At 47.6% G+C, this 12,166-nt stretch overlaps 1 protein-coding gene across 1 annotated transcript in view; it reads left to right on the forward strand.

Moving 5' to 3' along the window:
* The window catches only part of LOC102033540 (gamma-aminobutyric acid receptor subunit beta-4), a 78,867-nt gene extending 66,810 nt beyond the window's left edge, over positions 1 to 12,057 (forward strand). The window contains exons 6-9 of the mRNA XM_005419956.2: positions 4,451 to 4,588; positions 6,041 to 6,193; positions 8,803 to 9,047; positions 11,536 to 12,057. Of these exons, the coding sequence (XP_005420013.1) occupies positions 4,451 to 4,588; positions 6,041 to 6,193; positions 8,803 to 9,047; positions 11,536 to 11,913 (914 nt within the window). The 3' untranslated portion in view covers positions 11,914 to 12,057. The remainder of the gene's footprint in view (positions 1 to 4,450; positions 4,589 to 6,040; positions 6,194 to 8,802; positions 9,048 to 11,535) is intronic.
* Positions 12,058 to 12,166: the final 109 nt, after the last annotated feature.

Genomic DNA, 12,166 nt, shown 5'->3' on the forward strand with positions numbered 1-12,166 from the left:
GCCACACGGTGCCACCTGATGCCACCCGCTCCTGGGGGTGCCCCCCGGGGCTGCCACAGCACCGGGCTCCTCACCCATGGGGGAAATTCCCGGGAAAACAGAGCTCTAGCAGCAGGCTGGGCATTAAAATCAGTCAGGGAGGGTGGGGAAACCTCCCTTAGCCTAAAGGAAGCTGTCATTGCTCATGGCTGGCTCCATTCCGTGTGGGAAGTGGCACCCAAGCCCTCATCCCTGCCTGGATGTTCCCTGGGTGCCCATGGAAATCCTCTTCCAGCTGTGCTGGCAGAGCAGGTCCAGCTCTCCCTGATAAAAATGCACAGCAGGTTCCCTCCAGGGCTGTCCAGGGCAGCAGAGCTCCCTGTGCAGCCTCGGGGGGATTGTCTGGGAACTGCTCCTTCCATCAGGGAACGATCTGGGAGCTGCTCCTTCCAGCAGGGAGGGATCTGGGAGCTGCTCCTTCCATCAGAGAATGATCTGGGAACTGCTGCTTCCATCAGGGAATGATCTGGGAGCTGCTCCTTCCATCAGGGAATGATCTGGGAGCTGCTCCTTCCATCAGGGAGGGATCTGGGAGCTGCTCCTTCCAGCAGGGAGGGATGTGGGGAACTGCTCCTTCCATCAAAGTGGGATCTGGGAGCTGCTCCTTCCATCAGAGAATGATCTGGGAACTGCTGCTTCCATCAGAGAATGATCTGGGAGCTGCTCCTTCCAGCAGGGAGGGATCTGGGAGCTGCTCCTTCCATCAGAGAATGATCTGGGAACTGCTGCTTCCATCAGGGAATGATCTGGGAGCTGCTCCTTCCATCAGGGGATGATCTGGGAGCTGCTCCTTCCATCAGGGAGGGATCTGGGAGCTGCTCCTTCCAGCAGGGAGGGATGTGGGGAACTGCTCCTTCCATCAAAGTGGGATCTGGGAGCTGCTCCTTCCATCAGAGAATGATCTGGGAACTGCTGCTTCCATCAGGGTGAGATCTGGGAACTGCTCCTTCCATCAAAGTGGGGTCTGGGAGCTGCTCCTTCCATCAGGGAACGATCTGGGAGCTGCTCCTTCCATCAGGGAATGATCTGGGAATTGCTCTTTTCATCAGGGAGGGATGTGGGAGCTGCTCCTTCCATCAGGGAACGATCTGGGAACTGCTCCTTCCAGCAGGGAGCTCCCACATCACCTTGGCTGGGAGCTGCCCTCCCCATCCCACCCATGCAGGGTCAGGGGATGGAAATGAGGTCCTGCTGCAGGCACCAGTGCCAGAATGCCATTTCTGCCACTCCTCAGCAGTTTGGGAGCAGTTTACAGTAGAACCAAGCAAACAGAAGGCAGGGAATTACCCACAGTTCCCCGTGTTGTGATTTTGTTCTTAATGGGTCATGTCAAGGCAATTTGCTCATCAAAGCTACATTTCCTCACAGTATTCCTGAGACCCAGGCCGAGATGAGGAGATCCAATTGTTTCCTCCCTCAGAGCTTTTGTCTTTTACACACTTGCACATTCTCAACTGCAGGGCTCCATTTTCTTTGCTTCCACTTGACTCTGGAACATCAGTCCTTTCAGGGCTGGATTATAAAACCAATGTATTTTGATAAACAAAACCAACCCAAACCTCAGAGAAAAAGCCCTTTTCTGATGCAGGGGTGCTGGGTTTGGGAAGCACCTGGGGGCTCTTACCTGTAGGAGATAAGCACTGCCTGTTGATCCCATCCCTCCACCCCAAAAATAGCCCTCACCACGTACACCCTGCCTAACTGTGTGCCAGGATCCAACAAAAACCTGATGAGGCAGGCTGCAAACAGACTGCTAATCTGACATTTTAAGACGTCACATCAATACTTTTCGATATTTCAGATGGAAATGACTTGTCTTTGTGAAAGTTCGTTTACTTTTTAGAAGTAAAATGGAAATTTGGTTTTCTCTTTAAAGCTAGAAATCAAAGTGAAGCATTTATTTTTAGACCAAGCAACCTTTCCCTTTAGAAACACTTTTTAAAAATGGCTTCATGAAAAACATGCTCGATTTCATATTGCATAATGCCATAATACAAAAAATTAAAATACAAAAAATTGGTACCCAACACCAGCAGGTCATAGAACAAATGGAATAGAGCTAGTTAACTGTGAGATCTCCTAAAATTAGTTACTGCAATTTGACATTTTCATTGCTGATCAGGAAGTAAATTTGAAGTCACTGCTGTTAAATTTGTGGATGATGAAGATAGCGGCGTGCGGGGCTCCGCTGGCTGCGCATTTGAATCCTCCCCAATGGGAATCCATCCGGAAGGAGCTCAGTTCTGTGAGCTCCGGGCTGTGTGCAGGGCTGCAGGGCCATCCCCGGGGGCTGCAGCCACACGGGGAGCTCCGGGAGGCTCTGTGGCTCTGGCAGGAAGGGCTGGAGCGAGCCCTGTTATATAAAGCAGGGGAGCCGTGAGTCAGAGCTCGGCATTGATTGGCCTCTAAACATGTCACTGGGATGGGGAAACGGGCTCTGGCTGTGTTTGGGTGCCAAAATTTAGGGAGGAAGCTGAGAAATCCGAAGAGGTTGAGGGAAGATGCTGAAAAGTGGTTCAAGGGCTGGAGCAGATGTTGTGCAGTGAGTGAGAAATGTCAATAGCTCGGTGTGGTTTGTTTACTGCAAAGGAGGTGCAGAGGTGAATTGTTCCCAGGCTGGGCTCACCTCTGCAGAGGGGGAAAGGGCTTGGGAACCTCCTGGAGAAATTGGGAACAAGCATGGGAGCCTGAGGGTCTGAGCCAGCTGAGTTCCCATGTGAAATCACACACAGTGCTCCTGAGCTGGAGCTGCTGGAATCAGCAGGGCTGGGGGGGACCTGGGTGTTCCTGCTGGTTCCAGCCTGGGGCTGAGTGATGCAAACACAGGTGCTGTGCCCAGAGCTGTGTGTGAGGAGGATAACCAAGGGTCCTGAAACCCTGTGGGCTCCAAGGTGTGAGGGTTCACCCCTCTGGGAGCAGGAACATGCCAGCTGGGGCAGGAGGAGGGGCCCTGGCTTAGCTGATTTCCATCAGAAGCAGATGTGGCATGGCATTTGGAAGATTGGGTTTGTATTTTGGCACCCATGAATAAGTGCAGCAATGAGTGAGAGCGCAGGATGTGGGCTTGGAGACTGCACAGTCATCAAATAATTCTGTTTGGGAGCACACCTCGAGGTGTCTCAGCCTGCAGCTCAAAGCAGGGTCAGCTGTGAGATCAGAGCAGACTGCTAAGCCCTGGGTCCACTCAGCAGCTTCAGGTGACTCTGTCCTCGAAGGCTTACCTCTGATCTGGGGTAACCCTTAGCCACAAGGAAGAATTTCTCCTCAGCATTCAACAGCTCCTCACTGCCCTGGTGCCCAGTGCTGGGTGTGGTGGCACTCTGCTGAGTGGCTGTGAGCTGGCATGGCCTGTGTGCCAGGCTGGGTGGCAGAGGCAGGCTGCTGTGCTGCAGTGCAGGTGTGAACACGAGCTGGCTGTGGGCAGCTCATGCTCACAAGGCAGCCTTGCCCCGAGCTGCACCAAAGCCTGGCCATTTCTTACTGCTCCCAGGAAGTTTTACTGAGAATCTGAGGCCACCTTGTGCAGCTACAGCCAAAGGGCTTCAAAACATACAAGTGATTTTCAAGTTGTGATGAATCCGTGTCCCAAGGACAGGCAGGGCTGTGGACATGGCACTGCTGGGTGAGGAGTTTCATGGTTTATCCCCTGGGCCTCATTCCCCACGAGTCCAGAGCACTTGGGGGTCACATTTCCAGCCCATGCAGCCCTGTCTGCTGTGTATATTTTGGGGTTAAAGCAAGAAGCTTGGCTGAGTTAGCAAACCCATGGTCCTGAAATGTAAGGGATGAATATTTGAGTCTGGCTCCCCTTCCTCTCTTCTCTCATTACTGCTCTTCTCAGCCAGCACTTGGTAAAACAGCCCCCAGCCTCAGAGACTCTGCTCGCTTCTTGGATCTGAATTTTGACTGAGAGGACTTAGAAAAGGGAGGTGCTCTGATCTTCAAACTTCTTTTCAACTGCTGCTGCAGATCTTCTCCTCTCTGGGAATTTTTAATACTGAGCTGTCCTGTTTCCCCAGTCCCACCAGTCTGTACTGTGTGGTCTCCCCCTCCTGGTAAAAGGAGGCAGTTTTTAAAAAGCAAAATGCTGTGTTTGGTGCATTTATCAGAGGCTCCTGGTGCACAAGTCAGCCAGGGAGATTACATTGTGCAAGTCCAGGCTGGATGGGCCACACTTCACCTTTGGTCTGAATTCTAGCCAGAAGTGGGAGTCCTGGCCAATTTTAACTCTTCTCCTGGGGACTGTATTGCCAAGCTCAGCTGAAGAAGGAAAATACATCAGCAGGGAGAGGCTAGGCTTGGTGTGGGCTTTCTTTTGGATCCTTTTCCAAATCACCTTAGTGCAAATGGAGGTGTCCTCTGGTCCAGCCTGTCAGCTCAGCTCTCCCTGTGTGCTCCTTCCTCCCTGCAGATGGTTACACCGTGGATGACATTGTCTTCTTCTGGCAAGGGAATGACTCTGCTGTCACAGGGATGGAGGTGCTGGAGCTGCCCCAGTTCACCATCATTGAGCAGAGGCTGGTCAGCAGGGAAGTTGTCTTCACCACTGGTGAGTCTCTGGGCAAGGGATGCATGGAATGGGCAAAGCTGCTGCTGATCAACTGGGCTGAATCCCTCTGACTCAGATGCTGGGGCATTAACTTAGGATCTAGGCTTCACCTTGGGGTTCCTCTAAAAAAAGTGTCTTCTGCACCCACCAGCTTTGCTTTTTTCTTTTCTTTTTTTTTTTCTTCTTTTTTTTTTTTTCTTTTTTGTCTGCTTCTTTTCAAAGATTTCCAGGGTCATTTTCCCCACTGCGATTTTTCCACTTTCTTAGTCAAAATAATGAGTGAGTTCAGAACCTCTTCAGAAGGTTCTCAGCCTTCATCTGATTTTTTATGTGGTTTACATCTGGGTCTCAAAGCTAATGTAGGTGCAAAGTAAGGAGAAAATATATCCATTGAGAAGCAAGTGGGCTATGAAATGATGCAAACCCATCTGTACATGGCAATAAAAAGGTTTGGAGAGAATACCTGGGATGATTCAGATGCTGCCAGCTGGAAAGTTGGAGGGGGTTGGATTTTGGTTGCTGGTCTGGGGTGGAGTTCACTGCCAAGACAGCACAGCACACACCTGTCTCTAAAAGACTAGTGAAATATTGTGTTCAAGCCATACAAGTGGCACATGGTGGTGAGAGAACAATAACTCCTTTTTCCCAGTTTGCATCCTTGATGGTTTAAAACTGCTGTTTTCTTGTTACTTTAGCTGCCAGCCAGGATTACACCCATATTTCAGGCTCCTGTGTTGCCTGAGGGACAGAGGTGGGCAGGAGAAATTACTTGGACTTTGTCTCACAGCAATGAAAGAGGCACTGCTTCCTCCCTGTCAAAATTAGCCTGCTCCAGTGGAAGGACTGTAAAAAGTACTTATTGTCCTCACTATCCTCATTAGGTTTGCTAAAAGATTAGGAGGAAGTTGCAACAACTTGAAAATAATAAAAAAGAGACCTTCAGATTAACTAACAGTACTCTATTTGCATGTGAATTTGCCCAGTCTGACCATAACCCATTTTTAGAACAGCATGGGAAAAATATGATTCAGATCTTCATTGCTGTTTGGAGGCAGAGCTGGCACATGAAACATTGAAAAATCATCTTGTAGCACCCAAATATAGGGTTAAAGTCTCCTGTGTAAGCCTCCATCATATTGGCTGGCACCATAACAGCAATTCCAGCACTGAACAGCCGTTCTCCCATGATGGCTGATATAATATAATAATGTCACTTATGTAGAATTTCCTTTCTTCTTAATACTCTGGGGCAACTGAGCAGATTCTGAAGGGACCCTTTGCAAAAGCTGACCAGTTTGCAAAACCAGCTGCAGAAACCAGCAGATTTCTCATTATTCCTGCCTCTTGAGAACTTTTTCCAAATAAAATTTCAATTCCTAACCTCAGTTCTTAGCACAAACCCAGCCTTGCCCTCCTCTCACACCACATCCTCCTCTGATGTCTCACTGGCAGGTTCGTATCTGCGCTTATCCCTGAGTTTCAGGATTAAGAGGAACATTGGTTACTTCATCCTGCAGACCTACATGCCCTCCATCCTCATCACCATCCTGTCCTGGGTGTCCTTCTGGATCAACTATGATGCTTCTGCTGCACGAGTGGCACTGGGTATGGACCTTTTCATTGTATTTTGGAGGTCAGCTGTAAAAAAGAAAATCCCTTTTCTTTGTGAGGTAGCAATTAAGCAAGTCTGTCAAAGTTGTCATCCCAAATGGACATAATTTTTTTTTTTCTGAGAAAAACTTTAAATTTTCAGTCAGAAGAGTTACTTGTTCTGTTTTGTTTTTGTTTATTAATACTTCCCAAACTGGAGTTTGTTTTATTTGAATCAGTAAAAGTCCTACCAAAAATGTCCTGGGTATGAATTTAAACTCTCTAAACAAAAATGCAGATGGTCACTGATTCTCAGGAACGTGGGACCCTGACATGCCCTGAGTTCCTTCACTCTGGTTTGCACTGGTCTTCTTAAGAAGAGAAATCTGGGCCTCTCTTTGTCAACAGACGTGCCAGGAGTGGCCAGTTCCATGATTAATGCTGAGGCTGGGTGGCCAAAAAGTTGTATGGCAATGGTTAAAAGATGAAAGAAATAAAGGAAGGGGCATTACACGTTTTTCTGATAGCTCAGAGCCCATACAGACACTGCAGAAAAGGCTTGGCCCCCTTCAAGGCCAAGGCAAATGTGGGGCAGCAGTTAAAGTCCAAGTTCTTCTTTGGCACATGCTCCCCTAAATAGGAATGTTTTCCTATAAGAGGGGGAAAAATGAGATCTTTTAAGCAACAGAAGGGAAGTGGAGGTGGATGGCAGATGAGGGTTTGGAAGGAGGAACAGAAGAAAGGGGGGATGGCTGGCATATGAGAATGGGGCTGTGCAACATGAGGGGAAGTTCCAGGGCAATAGGAGAGGCAAGGAGGAGCAGGGTTGGACCTGTGAGTGGGACAAGGCTCAGAGAGGCAGCTCAGGAACAGGCTGGGTCTTACAGCAAAGCTTGGGGGCTTCAAGCAGCTCTAGGAGAATGAGTTTGAGAAGGCTCAGAGGAGGGGTGGGTTGTACAAAGGTATAAAAGAGGTGATTTGGCTTTGCCTGCTTGGAGAGGCTGGAGCAGGAGGGAAGAAGAACTTGGTAAATTAAAAGAGTAAGTTGCATTGACAGGAGTGTAATCAGAGAGAAGAAAAAGAGACCATGGCAGACATTGTGGAAGCACAAGCAAGAGGGCGGAGGTGAGATGCACAGCTGTTGAGTTTCTGCTGACATCTGGACTCAAAGGAGAAGACAGGAAAAGAACACTGTAGATCAGAACTGCAACAGCTCTCCCTAAACTATTCCTGACAGTTCTCGACCCAACTTATCCATAAAAAGCTCCAAAAAAAGAAACTCTACAGCCTCCTCTGGTCAATTTATCTCCAGATTTACCTGCTTGCACAGTCAAAGAGCTCCTCTTTGCCCTAAGTCTCCATTGCAATTTGTCCACTTCTTAATGGAGACATGGAGAACATTCTATTCTCCCTTTCCTTGCCTCAGATTTCTGTATATTTAGACTATTGCCTAAATATAGACCATATTGTGTGTGTATATAAATATATCTCCCTTCTGTTTACCCAACTGAAGGCTAATAGTTCTTTCAGTCTTTTATCAGGAATGACACCAAAGCACAGCGAGGGTGAAGGGGAAATAGGACAAGCAGAGGTCCAGGGTGCACAGAGAGCCATCACTGTAGAGGTGGGGCTGAAACCACAGGAGCAAATTAAGGTCATGGAGAGTATTAGAGCTGCCAAAAGAGAGATGAGGAGGAAAAAAGGAGAAAGGAAGATCAGCAAGGTAGTAAGAACCTCTAGAGAAGCAGAGGAAGACTAGGTTGAAGGAGAAGAGTTACCACCCCCAAAAGAAGTGTGAAGGCTCATTGCCATGTTTTTGGAGCTGGCAGAACACTGTCAAAGAAGCAGGTCTGAGGCCACTCTGACAGTCCAGAGAAGGGAAGAGTCTGAGAAGAAGCTGAAGAAGAGGACTGAAGCTGTGAGAGAGTAATCATAGTGAATCAGGCTTTTCAAACTGAGTAGATGGGGACAAAAGTGTTCACAAAATGCTTATTTAAGATGCAAGAAATGTGAGGAGGCCTAAAAAGGAGAGTGTGAGAACCATGGGAGGAATGTGTCCAAGTGATAATTGATGTAATGAATGGTAAAGCTGGTGAGAGGAAGGTGGGAACTGATGGGGTCAAGGACAGAAGCCTACGAGGCAGGCAATAAAAAGAGAATGCCATGAAGAGGAAATCACTCTTTCTCCAATTCATGGCATTGGAAAGACACAGTAGTTTATAAACTCATGATGCCAAGGATGCTGAGGCATTCAGTAGCACACAGTGAAGCCTGATGAGTTCATGAAGGAGAAAAAAAAGGAGGAGAAGAGGGTAAAAAGAGCAAAACTGAATGTTTCCTACCACACTGAGAGAAAGAGGGAAGATCAGGGGGACTTAAAGAAACAGGGATGCTGATCCCCATCATGCTGATGATGCTCAGCTTTGACACTTTCTCCAACTGTTTGCTGCTGGATCATTTTCTGCAGCAATTTGTGGTGGGCATGTGGGCTTAGAATAACAACAGTTGCACTGCTCCCTTCCCTCCTGAGGCTGTCCAGCTGGAAGGAGGGATGTGGGAGCTGAGGATGGCATTCCAGGAGACCATCCCACGTGGGTAACAGAGCACCTGCCCTCTCCTCACAGGGGTCACCACGGTGCTTACCATGACAACCATCAACACCCACCTGCGGGAGACTCTCCCCAAGATCCCCTACGTCAAGGCTATTGATGTTTATCTCATGGGCTGCTTTGTCTTCGTGTTCCTGGCCCTCCTGGAGTACGCTTTTGTCAATTACATCTTCTTCGGGCGAGGGCCGCGGCAGCAGAAGAAGCAGAGCGAGCGCGTCAGCAAGGCCAACAACGAGCGCCACCGCTACGAGGAGAAGAGGGTGAGAGAGCAGGTTTGTCCTCTCCTTTCATTGTGGCAGGAGAATTCAGGCTCTCCACTGGGTCAGCTGCTGTCTCAGTGTGGAAAGACAGGAGTCTTCTAAGGAAGGCAGGAGCCTCCCCTGAAATGGAGAATGTAAACCCTCCCCACCCCTCTGAATTGCTATAAATTTTAAATTAAGGGGCTCTCAGGCAAAAAAATATGGGAGCAGGAAATAACAGTTCTTTAGTAGGGAAGAAAAAGTAAAAGGATAAAATAAAAAATGCAGTACACTAGAACACCACTGCCAGAGTCAGAACCCAACCTGACACCCTGTGGGTCAGGGTGCTGGCAGCAGTCCCATTGGAATTGTGGCTGCAGCCCTCCTGCAGTGTCAGGGGTCGTTCTGCTGGAGCAAGGGGGTCCTGTAGAAAAGGATGTATTCTTCCTTCAAAGATCCAGGGCTCACATCTCCCAATGGGATGCTGTAGTTCTTATCAGCCATGCAGTGACATTCAATGGCTGTTATCAGCAGATGTCCCCTCCCAAGGGAGGTGTGAATGTGGTCACTCAGAGAGAGAGATAAGGCAAACTGCCCACTTGACAAAAGACAACTGCCATACAGATGGTAATAGAAAACATCTTGCCTTGCAATCTGGAACAGCTGCAGAGCAGTCTTTGTGCTCATCACGAGAGATAATCCCTAGTTTCCCTTCTCTGGTGATTACTGGGAATTTTTCCACCTTGATCATCCTCACCCAGTCACATCAGAACCCTCCTCTTGCATGGGGCAGGTGTAGCCAAAAGTGCCTCTGTGTCTTTTGGTCCTCCTGTGTTGGCAGAATCACACTTCCCCTGCTAAAAATTTTGCTGCAAGCACAGGTGGCTGCTCCTTCTACCCCAGCAGCAGAGGACAATCCTCAATGCAGCATGTTCAGAGCTCACAAATGACCCCATCAGGGGTATAGTCACCAAATCCTGGGGAAGAAAAAGAACTCCCCAACACTATCTTTTAAGTATTAATGAGTCAGGCATTACTTTATTTTGGCCAGGATGTGCAGTGGAAATCATTCCAACCACATGTGATTCTTTACCAGAATTTTCATATATTTAAAAAAAAATCTCATTCTTTGGTTCTGCATTACACAATTCTTAGTATTTGATCTCCTATTGGCTATTGATTTCTTCAACGCTATTTTTTGTCCTTGTTTTTTGGCTCCCTTATCAATCTTTTCCCAGACTGGGAACCTGTCAGGGGTTTAATATCTGTTAATGTCTCTCTATCTCCTGTGTGTCTTCTGGCTACTTCTACCCTGTAGATATTAAGCTCTCAGAATCTAGGAATCTTTTTGTTGATTGAGTCCTCACCCAATGAGACTCAAATCCTCAGCGAACAGAATCTTTTGAAGAGAAACCTCAATTTCCACCCCTCTTTGGCAAAGACAAACCAACCCATGACTAAAGTAAATTTTTTTGTAAGTTATATCATTTTCAACAGTATTGCTCTGAACAGAAATCTGTTCAGAATCACCCCTAATGGCACACAGGACACTCAGGATTGTATTTGCTGGGAAATGTCCCGACGAAGGCAGGAATGATGAATCTGACTCCATGTTCTCAGAAGGCTATTTACTACTTTATAATACTATATTATATTAAAGAATACTATACTAAAGAATACAGAAAGGATACTTACAGAATGCTAAAAAGATACTAATGAAAACTCGGGACTCTTTCCAGAGTCCTGACACAGCTTGGCCCTGATTGGCCAAAGAGTCAAAATAACTCACAGCAGAATCCAATTATTAGGAAAAGTAATCCACAAACACCAGAGGTTTATGTCCAAAAAGGAGACAGAGGAGTCCTTTTTTGGCTTTTTTCAAATAAAGGGAAAAGCCATGGGGATTCCCCTGGGGTCTCTCGAATTTTTGGAGGACGCAGCCTCCTTTTTATCCCAATTTCTTGGCTGCATTTCCCTTCTCCCTTTCCCCATTGGCTGAGGTTCTTGAGAGGTACAAACTTCCCAGAACTCCTGATACCAAAGATTTCCCTCTAATGTACAATCCTCCCTTTTAATTTTTAATTCTTATGGAATTTAGGGGTTTTTCTTCCTCATTGTTTCTTCAATCTTTCAATATCTCATTTCATTTATCAGCAAACCTAAAGTTTATTTGTAAAAGCAAATATCTTTTTCCATTCATCAATCAGTGGAATCCTTCCCATTGTTTCTTTTATCTCCCAGTGCTGGTTTTATCTACCAGCAGACCCACAGCTTGTTTGGAAAGACAAATCCATTATTCCTCTCACAATGAAACAATCACCTGTGGGTAAACAATCTCCAAACACATTCCAACGGTGCAAAACACAGGAGAAGAAAATGAGATAATTATTGTTTTCCTTTTCTCTGAGGCTTCTCAGCTTCCCAGGAGAAAAATCCTGGGCAAAGGGATTTTTTCAGGGAATGTGAACGCCACAACCCAGTACCTCTGTGTCTGTGTTCCCTGTCCCAGGTTGACCCTTACGGTAACATCCTCCTCAGCACGCTGGAGATGAACAACGAGCTGCTGGCCACGGACATGATGAGCAGCGTGGGCGACTCTCGAAACTCTGTCATGTCCTTCGAAGGCTCAGGAATCCAGTTCCGCAAGCCGCTGGCCTCTCGGGATGGCTTTGGCCACCACCCCACCCTGGACCGCCACGTCCCGCTGAGCCACCACGCCGCCGCCCGCAACCGCGCCAACTGCCGCCTGCGCCGGCGGTCGTCCAAGCTGAAGCTCAAAATCCCAGACCTGACAGACGTCAGCACCATTGACAAGTGGTCAAGGATCATTTTTCCAATCACTTTTGGATTCTTCAACCTTGTTTACTGGTTGTACTATGTAAATTGATGCCTGCGGCCTCCGAGAGAGATAATAGGGACAGACACTCAGACAATGACAACACAGGAGTGTTGTGGTCTTTTGGGTTTGGGTTTTACTCTTTACTATCATTGTCATTTATTCCTATGGTTCATTAGATTTATTCTAAGCTTACTCTTCTCTTTTCAGCACATGTAGAACCACGGAGTGTGGGGTGGGGTAAAGGGAGAGAAAGGTACGGGAGGGGGTTTGGTTTTGGGGAGGGATGTGTTTGACTTGATTT

The sequence above is a fragment of the Geospiza fortis genome, unplaced genomic scaffold, assembly GCF_000277835.1.
Source record: "Geospiza fortis unplaced genomic scaffold, GeoFor_1.0 scaffold157, whole genome shotgun sequence".
NCBI classification, from domain to species: domain Eukaryota; kingdom Metazoa; phylum Chordata; class Aves; order Passeriformes; family Thraupidae; genus Geospiza; species Geospiza fortis.